Consider the following 20,862-nt stretch of genomic DNA (forward strand, 5'->3'; position numbering starts at 1 on the left):
TTCCCATATCTTTGCCTGAAAGCCCCTTAATTTCAAGATTACAATAATTCAGAGGGCATGGGGAGTTTACATTTTTCCATTTCAAGGGAGGTTTGTGCCTTCCTTAGCAGACACCTGTCTTTTCAAACCAAGACAACAACTCTTTCAAACAATGCCCACATCACACTGCAGTAGACATTGAGTCATATTGTTTTTAATTAAACTTTAATATAGGCAGGAAACACAACAGACTCCTTGGCTTTCTTGGAAGAAAATGGGTATGGTGGTTACCACTGTTGTCAAAATATAAGTCCGGTGACTCTTCCAACATTTTTCATTTCCTGCTACTCATGTATCAAACATAAAAACCAGAGGTCAACATAATCCAATGACCTAAAAAGAGAAATTGTGTTCTTTAATTTCATTACCCTGTAGTACAGAATAATCCTTTACATGATAGTTGCCATTTCTTCATCAAGTCTGATTGGGAAAACCACCTACACATCTTCTTTGGAAAAACCTGGGCAGTGGTATTAAGTTTTCCATAAAATCCATCCTTACATCTCTTTATTCTGGTTTTTTTTCCCTTCAAACCACCCCAGATTTTCTTCCATCTCTCTCTTTCTACATTCCAATTATTTACATTCAAACATCACAATTCTTTGCAATGGTCATTTGTGAGCCAATCTCTCAGCTGTCACATGGGCACAGATGCAAGACAATATTGCAATAAACAGATTAACAAGTGCAGGCCATTACTGTTCTTCACACTTAAGAACTTACAAGCTACTAACATAGGAACTTTCCTTCATCAGCCTGGCTTCTTCCTCTTGAAGTAAAAGGTCTTATTTTCCCAAATACCCTAGGGATGGCCCTGCTAATTAATGATGATGCTAATTAAAGAAATGATGGAAGATTTCTTTATGGTGTGCATATGAACACACATATATCTGTATGCATACCTAGATACAAACCTAGATACACATACAATTAGCTTTGTTAAAGCAGTGCAGATACATAAACCTTGTGCTCAGGTAAACAGAAAGTGTAGAATTCATCCAGAATCCTCTCCTGTGAGACCTTTTATGTAAACAAATTCACAGGCTTCAGAAGGTGTTTGCCATTGCAGCACTCTATATTGTCACAACTATCTCTGTAAAATGGAAATTTGATATGAAATTCCTGCAGAGCTTCTCTGAAATTTAAAGAAAAGTGAAACAGAGATGGAGGAATGGCCAAAACCTCCTCCATGTATTTTTCTTATATCTTCATTTTGGGATACAGAAAGAAGAACAGAATTTTCTTTGCTTCTATTTAAAATCTGAAAAAACCTATGCTTGTTTTCAACCACATAAGCAACTCTATTTCTTTCAGCATTCTGACTGAAAAGTATTTTGCATTTTTGAAAGTATTTTCCATTTTCCAATGGTCACAATTTTGAAGAAGTGCAATATTCTCATTAGCAGTAAGGTAGTTTCCAACCAGCTCTGCAATATTTCAGTAACATAAAGAGAAAAGAGAAATAGGATTTATGTTGGGAAAAGGGAGAATTTGAGAAGAAATGTCCTGGCTCTTGGGAAGCAGCAACTAAATGGTACAACCACATGAAAGCTGCTCTGTGCAAGACAAAGTGTTTATCCCCTCAGTTTACTTCTAAAGACTTTAGCATCAATAAAGACCTTAAGAGTGGCAATTAGCATCATTTCAAACAAGCTACTTGAGTTTGCACTTCGCTGCTTAAGTGATACTTTACTCAACAGAAGGTATTTCATGCACACATGAACCAGAATTTTATTAGAAATGTGGTGAAAGTTTTATTTTATAGGCAAAGTAACATGCTAATAAAGATGGAGTTGGAGCTATGATACCATTTTGAGACTATGCTGGTGCCATGACAATTTTGCAGCAGAAATTAGATTGTAACTATATTAGTATCAGCTTTGTTGTCAGTTAGTTCTCTATGTGCATGCCATTTGTAAATAGCTACATAAATGTGTAAGTCTATCCATATTTATGCTCACTACATATTTATGCCATTTTCCTCATCAGAAATGACTAAAAGGTTAAGGAGATAAAGTGCACCAGAAGTTTCCTCATCCCCCTAACAAACACTGGAAGGTGAGGGAATTTAAAAATACTCTATTTGCTATTTCAGATAACTTCAGCCCTGTGGAATAATCAGTACCACTTTTAGCAATGCCTTTTTACAGATTTTATTTTTTTTCCTCAATCTGACAACTGTACCTCCCCTGTGAGAAGAGGAAGAGCCCCATTTCAGTGTACTGGAAATATCTACAGCAGATGGATTGTTATTAATGGGAAGACCAGAATTTGTTTATACAGGCAGAGGTACCACCACTCTATTTTTAAATACAAATTTAATTCATTTTAAAAAGAATACCTGAAAGTTTAAAGTAGACTGCTGAAACAGGTGATAACACTGTTAGTTTTAAGACCTGGAAAAGTTTAAATAAAGAAAGGAAGATATAATTACTGAAACTCTGCCAAGATTATAAAAGAAAACAATAATACATTTCTGCAGGAACATATTAAACCCACACATGAACTATTCTTCAAGGAAAGGAATCTTTCCCAAAACAGCCACTTAGGTTAAATGGAAGGAAATTATGAAACTGAATCACAAAGCTGTAGGCCTCATGTTCATATTAAAAAGAAAAATAATAGGAACCAATCACCCACTCTTTGCCTTCTGTGATTGTTACTGCTTATTTATTTTTCTTAAAAATGAAGCAGGCAAAATTAAATTTTTATACAATGAGTATGTGTTGACTTCTGTGAAACAATAGTGAGGACTTCTCCACAACTGTTCACCACAGCTATTTTTAATTTCTTGCATAGGCTTAAATATCCTGAATGACCAATGAAAACACTGATTGTGAAGACACTTTTTAACAGCTGAAGCTTTTGTGCATCTTTAATTCTCAGATGAGTGAAGCTTGTTAATGAACATTTCTCCTTTTCCAATTTACTCTTCACAAAATGCATGGCTGTGGATTGAGTGAATTACTGCACCAGCCACATTAAAGCTGCCCACAGTGCTGGGCTGTATTTCAATATGAGCACCCACTTAACCTGCCTGTTAACACCACTGAATATAATAACAACAATAATACTCTTAGAGAAATCAGTATTTAACCTCATTTATTAATTTGGGCAGGGATAGAGGTAAGGACTCTTTCACAAGTCCCTTTCAAAGACCTCTGTTCATCCCAATGAAGTTTTTTAATTGAGTCCCTGCAGATAAGTCAAATAATGAGCAACCACGAGAAGAACATTCACCAGAGTTCAAGTTGCATTTTGCAAGCAGAACTGGCTCCTTCTAGCAGAATATTCTCAAGGGACACAAGGCTGGGTCAGCAAAGGTCTTGATGGACAAGGAGGAGGAGACGATGCCTGGGTGAGGAAAAGTTCCAGGCAGCCTGCAATGCAGAAAAGAGAGGTCATAAAAATAAAACGTGGCAAAATGTGTTAAATAATGTGTTGAAATATTAAATAATATGCTTATTTCTGCACACAGACACACATTTCATAAACTGTTGGTTGAACATCAGATAGAATATCCTATGGGCATTTAATTAGATTCTGAATAATTTCTCCTACACATCCTAATGATCTGGAACATTTCCAAAATATCAGGATTATTATTAAGTATATATATGAATATTTGGATATTTTTGCAAAGAGGATTTTCATCTTATGTTTTCTGCATAATAGGGCTTGCCATGGGCCCACTGGTTTAACAGTTTCTCATAGAGAGATATCACCTTCATTTATTATTTCAAATTGTGCAGCTCATTGTAACAATAAAAACCAGCAAAGCTGAGGGCTTTCATCCATCCATCCATAACTCTGTGTGTATTTCTTCAGGCCAGTGGTTAATTTTTTTTTTTACTGAGGCTTTGATATGTCTTAAGGATCTGTACTTTGTCCCTTAGAAACAGCTTTTTAATTAACTTATTTATTGATGAGTGTAGATGAGAGGAAAGAAGGGTAATAAGGAAAGCACATACTCCCAGCCTGTTAACCTCTGCTATTCAAAAATGCTCCAAAACCCCCTTTACTTTTATCTTTTCTCTCTCTAGATAGAAAAAACAATATTTTACATTCAGTATGGAGGAGAACAAACATCTTTGCCAGCTAATATCTGCATAAAACAAACCCCAGATCAATAGGGTTTTGTATTTACAGACATCTGTCACAGCTGACCAATCCTCCAGTAGATTAACTTCAGAAGAGATGAAAAATAGTTGTTGAGATGCTGCTGGAGATGGGCTACATTGCCATTTAACATGAAAGATTACAGGATTCTAACAGCCTTTAACCTTCTTGGACCAAAACAACCCAGACTGGACCAAAGCCCAAACTATTGCATTTGCCATTTGCCAAAACTGTATTCATCAACCTCTTTCTGATTTATTTTAATTTGGTGTGCTCCTCTGCTGCTCATCACATAACACTTTAAATAATTCCAATTGGAAGGATAGTTGCTATAATTGCTATAAAAAAGATAATTACAGACATTGCAAAGGAAACAGTTGAAGATAAAACATGAATTGGCACTTAATGACAGTTTTGACATACTTGAAAGTCAGCTGACATGCTATTAAGAATATCAGTGAAAGAAACCCAAGCTGCAAAAATCAGGTTAGCTTGTCCAGGAAAAAAAAGGTTGTGTGGTTTCTTTGGTTTTTTCATGGTTTCTTTGCCCCAACTGCAACATAGGCTCTGCCAAGCTAATGCATTTTTGGTTGAGCTTAAATAAATAGCTCTGTTTTAACTAAATTACTTTCATTTCCAGGAGTAACATTCATCTGCACAGTTTTTACTAAATGAGTTATTAAAACAAATTCACATGAAGTAATTACAGATTGTGTGTATTTAAGATGATTATTTTAAGTGAAATCACAGCTTTTCATGACACATTCAGGCATCTCAAAACCCTCCAGGCCTGCCTAAACTTTACCTCTGCATTTTGCTGCAATAAGGAAAATGTTATTTTTATGCCATTGCCCCTTTTTGGCACAAAAAGCTGTCTGGGCATGCAGTGGGCTACAGCTCCCTTTTTCCTTGGAAGGGAAGCAGTGGCTGCAGTGAATGCAAACAGAGCTAATAATAATTATCAAAGCTAACTGGATACTAGTCACACATTCTAACATTTCTCAACTTTTCTCCCAACACTTTAAAGCCTTAGAGCATTTCAAACTGCTGGATTTAACACAGGGACAGATTCCATAAAATTTCTAACTGCCCACCAGTGTAGCATAATTTGGGGAAAAAAATGGAAGCATGACTCAGGCAATTTGAATTATATCTCAACTTTAATCACTGGAAGAGATATTCCCCAAAAAAATATCTTTCAAATTAAACACTTCACTGGGGAAAGGTACACCCCTCCAATTTAACCTGCCTGAGAAAAGTCTTGTGCATTATTCTTTTTGAGAAGGATGAAATTATTCTCCTTATCCAATAATAACCCTCAATCTTCATCGTTACCCAAGGCAACTTTAAATTGCACAATCACCAATTACACCACGTACTGCTGGAGGTATCCTCCAGCTCTTAATATCACTGAGCAGCCCTTGCAGGCTGCAGTTGACAGCCAGAGCCAGCCACAGTCAAACATTTTCCTGCTTTGTCATGCAGGGTTGCCTTAGGGACAGGATGAGAGGATGGTAAACCACGGACCCCAAATCAGCAGCTCCCCAAAGTCTCTCCTGGCAAAGTTCCTCCCATGGCTCAGGAATCTCCTCTGGAAACATGCTGACCTGAAATTAAAGACTAAGGAAATTGTTCATTGGGAAAAACTGTGATTATAAAGCTGTTCTTGTAAGTATTTTCATGCAATAGTTTAAATCCAACAATCTATTACTAGGATATAAGAAATACTTTTAAGGATGCATCTGTAAAGGTTCATGTTTAAGAGAGGCTTTGAAGAGAGCAAAAGTTTGTGTGTTGAAGGTGATCTGATTAGCTGATAAATCAGACATAAACATGATGTAGCAACAAGCCTTCTTCCTTCCAATTCAAGCCTTTGCACACACCTTCAACAGAGGTCAGGGGAGGATGGAAAGAACTGAAGTTTTTAAAAATCAGAAGCAAGGGGCCAAAAATGACATGGCTGTCCTGAGGGGAACGGGAGGGGATGAAGGGCAGAAAGGAGTAAAATAAAACTTAAAGGAGGAAAACAGAAAGGGGAAAAATGGAAAGGGGAAATGCAGAAAGATTCTACTTTATTATCATACATAGTTACTGGAAAGATAAGGGAGTTCAATTTGCATGGTTTCCTCTGCTGCCATGAAGGCTGGAACTCAGCTTTAATGCTTCAGGAAAATTGATATTCTCATGCCCATGGGAAAAATTGGAGCATCATTAATAACAAAGGTAATGAGTGTTGTCAGCACTGAATCTGGTGCAGTGACTTGAACATCTCATAATTTTATATGCAAGAATAAGCAGAATTACAAGTGAGGATTTTGCTTAGAGAAAGGAAAACCCAAGTTAAGCACAGTTACTATACAGCCTCACCATTAAATTAAGAGGAACAAACTGTGAATGCATGCTGAGGAATGCCTGATATTCTCTAGGCTATAGGAAGTGCCTGGGAATAATGCCAGCTCAGGTGGCACCCTGTGTAAGAGGGAACATGAACAATACTCAGTGGCTCTATTTAGTAGACAATATTAATTCTGTATCCCTAATACAAATTATTACTTACTTCAAAGGAGAAACTATGGCAGAAATTCTTAGATCTTTAATTCCTTAATAGTTTAATTCCTTATTTTAGTTAAAAATTAAAACAAACAAAAAACAAAACCAAAAAAAAGTGCAATGTTTTCTTTGCTCAACAATATTCAAAAAAAAGAATTAATTGCCTTTTCTCTGGAAAACCAACTCCTTTGTAACTTGTTTTTCTATACAAAGAGTGCTCAAATGAAACAGAATCCTGCAAACACCTAAAACCTGACTAGGTCAAGTAAAATATTTGCCAACTATAACTATGGGAGTGTATAAACTGTGAAAGAGTACTTCAAATATGCTGCTGAATTACTGAACTATTGGGAAATGTGGTATTTATGGAGGGCTGTATTCCCTTTGGTATGCAACTGCATCTAATGGTCACTGCAATTAGGTTCATTAATTATTTTTGTCTCAGAGATAAATGTTGACTGCTGCTTCTGTCTCACTTAATTTGAAAAGAACAATAGCCAGCTTGCCTGGAGGAATAAAAGTTAGCAAGTTCAAACAGCAACCAGGAAATACCCCCTATGCTCAGCTTGCGAAATTTTCTCTTCCAAATAACTAGAGATCTATTAATAAAGCATTAAACCAGTGCTCTGAAAAGTAAGATACTGGAAGACTTTAAGGGGAGGCTGAGATTTTAATCTCCATGTCAGTCATCACACTCCTGCCCAGGTGTGCAGGCTGCAGCCCAGTGCTGCTGTGTTTTCTTAAGAGCCAGACATGAAAAATTGGCAGGGTCCTGGTGTAAAGGCTAGTGTGACAAATCCCTAGTCATCTCTTAATTACCTCTGTCTTACAACACTATTAATGCAGTACAAATACATGGCAGGGAGTTTGCCAAGCTCATTGAATTAATCTACTATTTTATAATTTCACATCACCTGTTAGTTTTTAATGGCCTGAGAAACAGTGCTAGCACTAGGATGTGTGCTGTTTAGGTATAGAGCCCATGTGTTTTACAACAGTGGAAATTTCTTTTATCTGTAATAGGTGCAGCAACACTAGAAAATAAATACCCCTTCCTCTCAATTTTTCTGTCATCCTCCTGCCCTCGTAAAAAGAAATACACAAGTTTCAATTCCAAGGATTTTTTTATTATTGTTTTCCTAATTTTAGTTTTCTAAAACCATTAAAATTGCTAAGCCATTCTGGAATGCAGTATACTATGAACCAGTGAACCTGCCTCCACATCAAGAACTGTTTTAATTCAGCATTATCATATTTAGCCACCATCATACAAGTGCTGGCAGTGCCTGCACTGCCCCATACTCAGTGGACCTTGTCTTGCAGAGTTTCAAGTCCTTTCTGCTTCCAAAGAAGCCCAGGATTAGCCCATGACCTTAACCTCTGCCCTGCCAGCTCTCATTGCCTACCAAGATTGCAATTTTCATTTCCATCACAGCTGTGAGAAATGGGATTCTTTAGAAATAAGGCATCCAGCACTGGAACAGGCTGCCCAAAGAAGTGGCTGAGTCACTGGAGGCATTTAAAGACATCTCATGTCTGCTGTGGCACTGGGGGACGTGGTTTAGTGATGGATTTGGCAGTGCTGGGTTAACAGCTGAACTCCATGACCTGAAAGGTCTTTTCCAACCTTAACAATTCTATAATTCCATAACAAAGCTGGACCCACAAGTAAAGGCTGCAGGATTAGGCTTGCAGACTGAGCATGTATTAACAGGCATGCATGTGTCATTACTCTTGAGGATGTAACTTTTGCACTGGATTACAAAACAGTTTTTATGATATCTCCATTTTCAGATACTTATCAAACAAGACTGTCAAAACTTCTTATTTCAGTTCTTAGCGAAGTCGACAAGAGATGTTCTTCTGTGTGAAACTACTTGATTAAAAAAAAAAAAAGTATACACACAATTTACAAGAAAGATGTGGAGGGATGAGCTTAAAATACTGTTCAAATTAAAAAAGAAGCTTTTCTAGCCTGAATTGTTGATGACTAAGTGATTACTAAGCTTCCACACATTTTAGTGTACAAGTTATCATGATGCTTCAATTTATTTTTTTTTTTTACAGTTACTAACTTGTGGTATAACATTGTCAATGCCATATTGCTATGTTAATATTATTAGTATAGTTACAGCTAATACAAAGTTCTAATAACATCTTTAGTCTAGCAGAAACCTATTCTGAGCTCTAGTACACCTTCAGTACAAATATAAACCACAGATTACATTTTCTTTGCCAGAATCACATCCACAGGCTGCAACTGAAGAGATGACAATGGAGTACATAAAACCAAATTTTTTATTTCTGTATTCCAGCATCTATAAATTTTAAGATGTGATTTATATAGCATCACTTATTTTCATTCTGGTTTCTGTCATGTTCACTAATGTTTCACTGTTTAGGCATATTTTTTTTAAATGAATGGTCAAAAACATGAAGTGTATTTGCTACTGTTATGTGGCAAGATCTGCAAAAATTGTATGGGTACTAAAGAAAAGACAGAAATTTTTATACATATATATTTTATTCTAATAATAATCTAATCACAAATTTTGAGAAACTGCACACATTTCTTTTCCTGTGTTTTGAATTAGGTATCTTCACTGAAGTATTTTCAGATAAGAACATGACCTTTGCTCTTTTAAAATTCCAGTTAATGTAACTTAAAACAACTACTGACCTGTAAAACAAATTATCCCCATGTTTTTATCTTGCATCTTGATATTGACAGCAAAGATGCTCTTCCTGTGATCATTTGCAGGGGCTCTCAGAAGACACCAGAGCAGAGATACTCCCAGGACAGACAGAGGGAGCTGTATCTCCAGTTTTCTCCTTTAAAAAGACATCTACAAACAAGCTGTCAAGTTTAAACTTGCAACCATAAAAACGAATTAAAAAGCCCTCCAGCTTGCTTTTCACCATTACAACCAATCAAACTTGTAAAAGCAACAGGAAGAATACGATTTACCTAAAGATCAAGGTACAGTGAGAAAATTGCAGTTTTTATAAATATAGCTATGTCAGTAAAAAATTGAGGCAACTGATGACTTGCTCTGTTTTTTTAGCTTTGATTTCCCATCAACAAATATTTGACCCTTTTCCTGATTTAGTGATGTAACAGCAATACTGAAGAGCATGGCATGTCATCAGTGAAATATGTCAAGTAGGAAAGTATTATATAGTATTAATTTTAATAGACTTCTAAGGACAGGTTTTATAGTTCACCAAAAAAAGAAAAGCCCTTCCCTCTCATTCACCTGAAAAAAGCTTAAAGAGGATCCAGAAAGGTAAACACAATTCTAACTGCAAAGGAGACAGAGGGAAAAATACACAAATCAAATTTAGAAGCATATATACACCTTCCCATTATTACCTCTCATTATGGATAAAAAACTGTGCTCTACATCCATGTACAGACCCTGAGCTCCCTCACTGCTATTATTTATCCCAAACAGGCAAAATTAAGCAATGAACAAAAAAAGTAATAGAATCCTTCCTGCATATATTGAATTTTCTTAAAATTTTATATAGACTCCATAAAAATTTTTTTTAAACTTTTCAGCTTTGCTGCCTATTTATTTTAAATTAAACATATTTTTCCATTCTTTCTTCTACAGAGAGGGATGAAGGGGAAAAGCTGTTCTACATTCATTTAAATTATTTGCAAGATTCACTTGTAGCAATGAAGTCTTAATTAATCCACAAAATCCTGCTTTAATTGCAGGATAACTCCAGTGTAAAAAGGCCTCTGCATTTGATTATATTTCTTCTGAAAGACCTATAAATTTAATTTCTTATTTTTTTAACTTACAGGTAGGTTTTAAAGCAAGTGCTTTATGGAAAAGTAAATGTATGGATATAAAGACTCCCATACTCCACTGAATGCTCTTCAAAATCCTGCTGTAAATGGTACTAAATCTACTGAAGGGCTCTTTCTTGAGAAGAGCACAAGAAAACCAGGTCTGGGCCCCCTTCCTTACTGTTGCTAAAGATGTTAAGTAAGGTGGACAGCAAAAAAACAACTTATGAGTTCATTACTTCCCTGTTTATTCAAATTTGTCTCATTTTTCACGAGTACTTTTGCTCAGTGATACTAAACAGTGAGTCACGGCTGATTACTTAAAACTACTAAGTTATTTTAAAATTTAAATTAATCAAATCACCAACAATCTGGATCTAAGACTTCTTACTGCAATCCTCCCATCCCTGCACGTCACCTTTCCTGAGGGCACAGCTCTTCTCGCTGCGCTGTGACACTGTTTAGGAGCATAAACTCTCCAATTAATACCATGTCTTCCCCAGTACAAAAAGTAATCTTAGAGCAATTACATGAATCATTAATCATCATAGAAATGCTGCTCTAAAAAGCAGAATGCAAAACATCTGATACAACACTTGCTACTGGAAGAGGCGCTTGCTGATAGTGTTCATTGAAATCGGCGTTTTCCCGTTCGTTCTCCATTAGGAATCCTTTTCCTTCCAGCTTCCATCCATCACATCCCTCCACACATCTCCACAGAAACTCCTGTCCCAGACTGTGACTCTTTTCAAGTCAAGTTTTAATCTTGGCAGATGTGTCTGTAAAAGACTAGTGGTAAAATACTCAATTATGAAAGCTAAAAAAGCCCCAAACAACCAAACCTAAAGAGATATTAATTCCTTATATTACTGGCATTAGGAAGCAAACTGATTCTTTTTCTTTAGGAAGAAATAGGGAAGTAATAATTGTCAGTAGACCCTGACAGGCTGTAAATGCAGACAATTGTGTTTATACTGTTAAATTATGTTTTAAAGTGTAGTGATTTTTTATTATAAATATCTTAGTCACAGGGTAAGTGTGTCTACTTTTCAAATTATACTATGCAAATTCTTTTACCAGGCAGGTACTTCTGACAGCAGACCAACTTTTACAGTAACTTGGATTAACTAATCAAATCCTATTGTCTAGTAAATTCAATAGAAAGCATGTTTGCAATGCATACAAATAGCCTCAGAGCTGGGGTTTATCCTTTTTAATTTCTTTCCACTCTTCTAAAGTACTAACATGAAAAGATCCACTCTTCAGCAACGTGCTCACCATTGTGTAGCACCACTGTCTCTCCAGAACTACCTCAAGATGTTCTCTGTAATTATTCCATATATTGGATATTTCTACTCTTCCCACTGTGTACAGAACCATATTCTTGTCATATTCCCTGTAAACACAGTCTACAAACTTCTTTCTAGATAGATAATCTTGCATTTGGCTGTATTAAAATGTACATTGATTGGGTTGAATGGAAGTTTTTAGAAATTATACATAACTTGTACATATTATTTACAATTTATTATTTACAAATTATACATACTTGACAGCATGCCTTGGTTTTCAGGGAGACATTTTCCACTGGATGTCATCTCTGTCTTAGATATCATTTTCAATTGTGGCAAGAAAACCAACTAATTTTAATAACACATCACATATACCGCATCAGAAAAATGTAAGCTGTGCTCTTAGACATGTATTTTTATATCTATATCTATATCTATATATATATATATTATGTTATATTATATTATATTATATATTATATATAATATATAATATATAATATATTATATATTATATATTATATATTATATATTATATATTATATTATTAGAATATAACTTTTTAATATATTTTATATATATATATGACATTTATATAGGAGACATGTACTCTGCTAAGATAGATGCCTAATACCCTTCACATAATTTAATGTTGCTTTCCAAGTCACAGAATCACAGAGTGGTTTGGGTTGGAAGGGACCTTAAGGATCATCTGTTCCCTGCCATGGGCAGGGATATCTTCCACCATCCAAGCTGGCCTTGGACACCTCCAGGTTTGGCACAGCCACAGCTCCCCTGGGCAATGTGTTCTAGAGCCTCAGCACTGTAACTTTTCTCTAAAAAAATCTTTTTTTCTGTTTCTCTGATCTTGCTGAATTTTTTTTTTGTATTTTTCTTTCTCTTCTTGGATTTTTCAGCCTCTTTTGGACTGAATTCTTTTGGGATCTTCCCTTGTGGGGAGCCCTGCTTATCTCAGTTCTTCTGATTTGAAGAAAACTCTTGAGCTCATTAGAATTTTGTTTCTCATGTTTATGAAAAGGTGATCACAAAACTTAACAGGTCTCTCCAGGCTGGCTACACAAGGTTAATCTCTGCAATCTGGTACATTTCTTTCTTCTGATGGTACAAACAAGGCCTTGTGGAACACTTCATGTCTGATGCACAAAATGGCCCTGAAATACGCAGTTCTTTTACATTTATACCTATTTTTACCCAATTAACAATAGACACATAAATTATTTTTCTTAATGACCCAATGACCCATCACCTGAGTGCTGCACTGTGACATTTTCTATCCAGTCACTCATTACTACCCAAAAAACCTCTAGGAGAAGAACATGAAGAAGAAAGAAGAAGGGACAAGAGACAACACCTTAAATCCTTCATCTTTTTTCCTGTTCTCTAAACTAACTTTTTCACCCAGTGATTTAGGAAAACTTTCTAATCTACACACTTACACTTTTAGCTTTTTCTATCTAACTTCAAGTTGTTTTCATGTATCACCATGAAAACATGCTCATGAATTTCATGTTATATGAAATTCAGTGTTTATCTGGATCTTAAAACTAAGTATCAGAAACAAGGGCACACACTCTGTATCTCAGACTCCAACAAGCACCTTCTGAGTAAAGATTTCCTTTCTAACACCTAGTTTAAATCTCTCCTTGTTTAGTTAAAACCATTTCCCTTTGTCCTATCACTGCATATCTGTGTAAACAGTCCCTATTTTTTATGGAATGAAATTAGGTGAAATGCTTAAAGAGACAAGACTTTAACCAAATATAAACAGTTTTTTGTGGGAAACCAGAAGGGTTTTTTTCCTCAGGCAAGCAGAGGTTAAAATTCTAGGACTCTCCATATGTCAGGTTGAAAGCTGAAAGAGAAGAGATGCTGACAGGAATGAAATAGAACCTATAAAGGGAAAAACTCAACAAATTATATACTGTCATGGCTGTGCAACTCCAACCTAAAGCCAAATAAAAGCCTCACTTTCCTAAATGAGGGAGGGTATTTACACAACTTTGTATAGTTCAATTATCCTAAGAAACTGTGCCTTTGAATTTAGGTATTAGAAGTGTAGATTTTAAACATTATTTTAAGCATAAGGAATTTTAATGCTTTGATATAATTTCTGAGGTGCTAATTCTGCTATAACTGGATGGTCTTTCCCTGAAGTGTGTCCTGAACAATGCACAGCAGGGCACTACAACTCCTCTAAGCCTATGCTGGAGGCACAATTTTTCAAATCTACAACTGAAATACATTTCAGTATGAAATCTTAGCTAAAAATAACCTTAGCTATTTATATTTAATGTTTGCATGAAAAAAAATATCTATTTAGGGTACATTCTGTTGTCCCAAAGATGACAAGAGTAATATTATTTGAAGTGGAATGTTTTATTTAAGCAGCATGTATAATGAAGCTAGTGGAAAAATATTGAAATTTCAGGAAAGAATGAAATGTCCATCACCATTTTGCTGTTATTTCAGATTAGTGATAGAAGTTATCATCTATAACTATATAATACATATATAATATATAATTATATATAATATATAATTAATATAGAATATATAATTATATATCATATATAATATATAATCAATATATAATATATAATTATATATTATTATATATTGTTATATATAATATATAATTAATATATAATATATATAATTATATATTAAATATAATATAAAATTTTATATATTATTATATATTATTACATATAATATATAAGTAATATATAATATATAATTATATATTAAATATAATATATAATTGATAAAATATATATAATGTAATTAATATATAATATTTAATAATTATATAGTACATTATGTATAATTAATATTATATATATTATATAGATATAATACAAGAATACATTATATTATTTACCTCTATCAAGGAATTAAACAATATCCAGCTATTTCACTATATTGTATATTAGACAGTGAACCTAAATATCAGCTTGTTTCAATATGACCCAAAAAACTGCCATGAAGTAATTGACACAAAAGAGGGTTCTTGGTGAAAATCAAGTTCAGAATGATCCTGTCAGCTGTTCAGAGTGTTAGTAGTCACTCAGCTGAGTCAGAAATTGCATTTTTTTTATTCTACCAACCAAGTTTCAGACATCACAAATGAAATCTTGGTACCAATTTGATTACCAATTTTGATTTGATTAAGACTTTTTCCTGAAGAGATGAGTCAGAGGTCAGAGAAGTTGAAACTTATACTATTTTCCATTCATTTGTAGCAGATAAAACTAGGAAACCAGTGGTCTTTTAAGATAAAATATAAACCCCAAAATTAAATTTAATTCATAGTAACTAAAAAAGAAATAATGTTAAATGTTCTACAACCTAGTATAGAACCCAGACAGAAAGGTAGTGTTAAGAGTTATTCCTAAAATAATTTAATACCTCTTAATAAACAATCACCAACAAAGGAGAATACTTCATAAGACCCACAATACTGCTTTTTTGATGGGTTAATTCTAATTCCATCAGCACCTAAAAGTTGCAGTGGATCTAAGCACAGAAGTTCTGGTTGCAGGAGGAAATTCAGATGACCAAGTACAAATCTGACTGCTCTACTGCGGTGTCCAAGTGTCAACAGTGGTTTTTTAAGAACCCTTTTTTTTCTCCCAAGATACATTTATTATTTAAAATGATTCATCATTAAAGAACCAGGTGATCACTCATATATATAAGTGTAATAAATACTTATTTTAAAAAAGGTGAGAGTCCATTTAGAAATTCCTGGATAGAACATGGCATACTGATATCACTTTATTTAAGAATTAGCTTTTGTCTCATAGGCATTCATCCAAGTTAGCTGGGATACAGAGACATGAATTCTTAGGTTAGTTTAAACTTAATCTAGATTAAACCAGACATCTGAATTAGGTATGTGAAATTCACCCCCATAAAAATATGTCTCAATTAGCTACTGAATTTAGACTGTTAATGTCAGGATCTTGAAATGACTCTAAGGGGAATATTCCAAATACATCAAACCTGCAATTTTTATAAACTTGGTGTTTGATGCTCTTTTAAAAAAAAGATGTCTTTTCTGTATAATTAGTGACACCCACTTGTATGCATTTATTTTGCATTTTCATGCTCTATACTACTTCATAATCAAAAAGAAGCACAAAGGTAAGAGAGAAATGTTCTCCAATAACCTTCATTTTATTTTTTCAGTTTGATACTATCTGTCCAGTTAGCATTCTGGAAAACAGAATTTAAGGAAATTATACAATCATGTAATCATGCATTTTGCTTTAGAGTTTAATAGCAGCCCTTAGTTTGGCCGACCTTCCTCTTGGGTTTGTTTGAATATCCTTGGCCTGGGGCGTGAGAACTTTTTTCTGTATCAAAATCCACTTTGAGTTGGATTTTCCATGGGGGGATTCTCGTGCATCTTCTCCTCTGGAGGAATTTTTCAGAGCCTGTCTTATCTTCTGCTTTGAGCCAAGATTGTGCTTCTCTGTCATGTCAATTCCATGAAGAAAACGTTTGACAATACGATCTTCGAGGGAATGAAAGGAGAGGGCCACAAGGCGACCTCCTGGTTTTAGAAACTTCTCAGCTGTCCTCAGTCCTATGAAGAGTTCATGGAGCTCATCATTTACAAAGATTCGCAGGCCTTGGAAAGTTTTAGTGGCCACGTGCACAGGTCTGTGAAGAAGGTCCCTTCGTGCATAGAGTGCTGAGGCTGGAAAAGCACCTGTCATACAATTTAAAAGATGCAGTTAATAGTTAAATAATAGTTAATAACTCAGTATTTCTACATCTTGACATCCCCTCATGCAAGATGACTTTGAAGGAAAGCACAGTCAAAGCTGGAACTTGAGTAGTAAGCTTATTTCTTTGTAATATATCTTTATTTTATGTTTTGAATTCACATCTCTGAATGTAAACCCTATTAAACTAAGATGGTTCGTGGTTAAGTGCTGGGTTTTTTTCCCCTAGAATCTTTTAGAGAAATTCCTTCTCCAAAAGCACCACAAATTTAAACTGAAAAATAATGGCTGAAATCAAGATAAAGAAAAAAAAGATAGGATAGATAAGTCTCACAGCTCAGTGTAATCAATGCCAATTTGGTATTTGTGGCTGTGTAAGGCTTTTAAGGAAAAAACAGTATAAAAATAAAAATTAATTAAAATAAAAATTATTAAAAATAAAAATAGATATAAATAAATATACTATATATAAAAATAAATATATATCTAATATATATTATATATAATATATATAATATATTGTGTATATATAAAAATATATATATATACTCTATATATATATATATATATATATATATATATATATATATAATATATACTATATATGTATATATACAATGGCCACAATTTTACCTGTTACCTTCCAGATAATTGCATTTCCTCACAGACAGAGATAATTGAAGACAATGCCTGCCTGGTAATAACTACCTTCCAATGAATTACTTGAAGTTTAAAAGAGGTATCCTTGTTTGGGAATAGCAATTGTTGAACACTACACCTGTTTTCCTTCAAATGTTCACAAAAATACCTTGAGAAATTTAAAAAATGCAGCTGGTGTGTTTTCCTGTGTCTACACAGCAGAATGTGTCAGACCTAAAATCACCAGAATAAATATTTTTTATTAGATGCACAAAACTCCCTCTTCCTTTCCCCAAAATTCTTATGAGCCAAACAAGTTTTTGTAGAAACTGAAATTTTGATAGAAATTTTAATATATCAATATTTAATGCTTTTTAGGCTTGAACTTTCATTACATGGGTACAGAACAAAAAGCTAGAGAAGCCTTATTGGATGGATCAGAGTACTACAGTGCAAGAATCCTGTAAGATCTGTGAAACCCAAGTAAATTTATAATCTATTATGGAAGTGATCACAGGAGTCTGGGAAAGATAAATTAAACAAATAATGCTAGCACATAACTGGACAATTATTTTTCAACACAATTGGTATGTATGTATTAGAAAGCCCTAATTTCAGTGCTAAGCTATAACATAATGAAGCAAAGAGTTTGAAGTAAATGCAGTTCATAATCAAGTAATTGATATTCTACATAGTGAAGTAAAAGAGGGGAATACTCTACCTCTAAAATTAGTTGTTTAAATTCAAATTTGCATGGTGATTGAAAAGAAATGAATAAATATCATTAGCCATAATATGCTTGCACAGAAGAATTGATTAGCAGATTTCTTGAGAGTTTTAAAGGTAAGATTTTTCTTATGTCAAAAAGCCCAAGTGTTTACTAAGTGTATCACACACACACACAAGCAATCTCAGTGCTCAGCAAAGACAGAGGAAAATAATGGGATTTTAAAATCCAATCATTATTAACAAAGCTGTTATCATGTATGCTAAGTTCCTAAGATACATTTCTGCATAATTGATTTTCCTAACTACCTTCCCTACCTCCTCTGATCTCCAAAGCTAACAGCTCCTAAATTCACTGCAGAGACCAATTGTAGTTTTGGCTGCTTCCAATCCTTATAGTCTGAATCCTTCAAGACAAGAAGTGGCAACAGGATTGACTTCTCCCAACAAATTTGTGGCTTGAAGCTGTCTCACAAAACAGAGTAAACAGATGTAGCCTGCAGGAGATAGGCTTCTCCATCAGTTACAAACTCTGGAAAAAGCTACACTAGCTGGCTAATATAATTTCTGTCCTTGAGAATATAACCTTCTATATTTACTATGAATCTTAAAAAGAATGTATACTCTCATTGTAGAAGTCACAAAGCTCATTTTGATGAGAGACCTGAATTAAAAGGAGAACTAAAAAATCACAGAGCATAAGTTATCCCAAGAAACAGACACCAAACTTGTACTAACTGGCATGGTATCTGTTTCCATATTTCTTAACATACCTATAGAAAGATTCTTTGAAAATGGAACCCTTGGAACAGCCATTGAGTGCCAACTGTGTGTGATGAAAACTGTCTCTTAATGTAAATTTACTGTCTCTTAATGTAAATTCCTTCATAACATGAAAGAATTTTATGCTAGGCAAAATAAACACAACTTTCTTTACAGGTCAAGTAACAACTACAAGCACTAGTAGAATGTTCAGAATTATTGAATGGATCAGAGGTAGGAATAAATTCTTCCCTTTGAGGGTGGTGAGGCACTGGAACAGGCTGCTCAGAGAAGCTGTAGATTCCCCATTCCTGCCAATGCCCAAGGCCAGGCTGGATGAGGCTTTGAGCAGCTTGGTCCAGTGGAAGGTGTCCCTGTCCATGGCAGGGCAGCTGGAACTGGATGGTCTTTAACATCCCTTCCAACCCAAACCACTCTAGAAATTTAAATTCAACTTCAAAAGACTATGTAAAAATGTAAATGGACACAGTATGCTGATATCTGGGCAGATTTTCCTTGGCCTGATAATGAACACTGATATTTTGCAATTGCAATGCTGAATAGATAAATAAAAGAGCAATGACACTGAGGCCATCAGCATGTCTAGGACACTAACAGGTCTCTGAAAAGTTCTTCCACTTATCCTGCCATGGCTGTTGAGTGCAGTTTTTTTTCCTGCAATAACTTTCTATGACAACTGTGACATTAATTTATTATTATCAATAATTTATCACTGAAGAAAAATTAATTAAAGCCCAGTTATAGTCTGTAAGTATAATACAACCTTACATGCCTCAGTTGAACATGCACAAAGAGCACTGCAGGTCCTATAACAAAGAACAGAATACTAATATTATAATAATATTATAATATTTTATATATATACCATATATTATAGTATAATATACTGATATTATTAATAATACTAATATTCAGGATATTGGTAAATACAGCCACTTTGCATTTTTATGCAACCAAAACCTCACAGATTAAAAACAAAATCACACTGTCTACATGTTCCAAGACTTACTGGTCTATTGTCAAAGACTGGGATTAACTAATAAACATAATCTCTGGTAGTTAATTCTGTCACACTGGCCATCAGCTTTTTAGTATATAGATTCTGATCTATGTTCCATGGGTAAAAAAATTCTCCTATCACTGTGACTCCTCTAGTTTAGTTAAATAAAAATCTATCTGTGCTTTCTCCTCAGGCACATCACTTTTCACCCAGGCCCCTCCAGTTACCAAGACATTGAAAGAAAAACTTTCCTGGTAACTGTCTGTCCAATGAACAAAAACATTAAAAAATAAAAATCTGTATGGGATGCTTGTAAAATGAATTTCATTCATAAAAAACACCACACTTCTGGCTAGATGACTGGTTTGAAATCCCAGTGAGAGAAATAACCATTTTTAGTTTCAGGATGCCCTGATGATACTTACACTTTAAAAAAAACCAAATAGGTTCACATGTGGAAACCTATTGAAATTTTAAAAGCTTGTGAATGAAATTAGCAATGTGCTGTGCCTATCAATATGAACTATTAAAGTCTCCAGAGTGTAAGAGAGTGGGAGAGTTTAAAAATTAATTCAGATGGTGCACCTGTTTGCAGGAATTCGTCTGTTGAATTAGCACTGCATTTAATAAGTTTCTGTGACGCAACTCATGTCCTTTTGTCTAGGCTCCCTCAGTACAGTGTTAATTCTCACCCATCTGAAACTCAGGCAACATTACAAATTCCAAACTGATAATTAAAGTCTATAAAAGTGAACCAGTCTGAATGAAATTGGCTTTCCCCATTAAAGTGCTTTTTAAACTTTTAAAATTTCTTTAACGTGTCATTCATTATCAACTCCTTTCAAGTTAAGGCCAAAATGATTACATGATCTCAAAATTGTCTGTTAATAGATTATGTATCTAAATAATGCTCAGAAAAAATAAATTTTGAACAAAAATTAATAGATAAAAAGGTCCATTTCCCCCTGAAAATAAATCAAAATAGACCCTTAGTTGTACAGGAAAAGCATATGAAAATTACATTCCAAAAATTTCACCAATTTTAATGAGTTTCCCTGCACATGCAGTTAGACCTATTGTTTCCAAACAACTCAATGAGGTGCAACAAAAGACATCAGGAAGTGCTTCTTAATCAACTTTAACACATCTATTCACAACCTT

At 34.4% G+C, this 20,862-nt stretch overlaps 1 protein-coding gene across 2 annotated transcripts in view; it reads right to left on the reverse strand.

The window, feature by feature from the left end:
• Positions 1 to 15,978: 15,978 nt before the first annotated feature.
• Positions 15,979 to 20,862, reverse strand: part of METTL15 (methyltransferase like 15) — an 87,972-nt gene continuing 83,088 nt past the window's right edge. For both annotated transcript variants that reach the window (XM_015630431.3, XM_015630430.3), the window contains exon 6: positions 15,979 to 16,537. In XM_015630431.3, the coding sequence (XP_015485917.1) occupies positions 16,092 to 16,537 (446 nt within the window). In that variant the 3' untranslated portion in view covers positions 15,979 to 16,091. The remainder of the gene's footprint in view (positions 16,538 to 20,862) is intronic.

This window comes from Parus major, chromosome 5 (assembly GCF_001522545.3).
Source record: "Parus major isolate Abel chromosome 5, Parus_major1.1, whole genome shotgun sequence".
Taxonomy (NCBI): Eukaryota; Metazoa; Chordata; class Aves; order Passeriformes; family Paridae; genus Parus; species Parus major.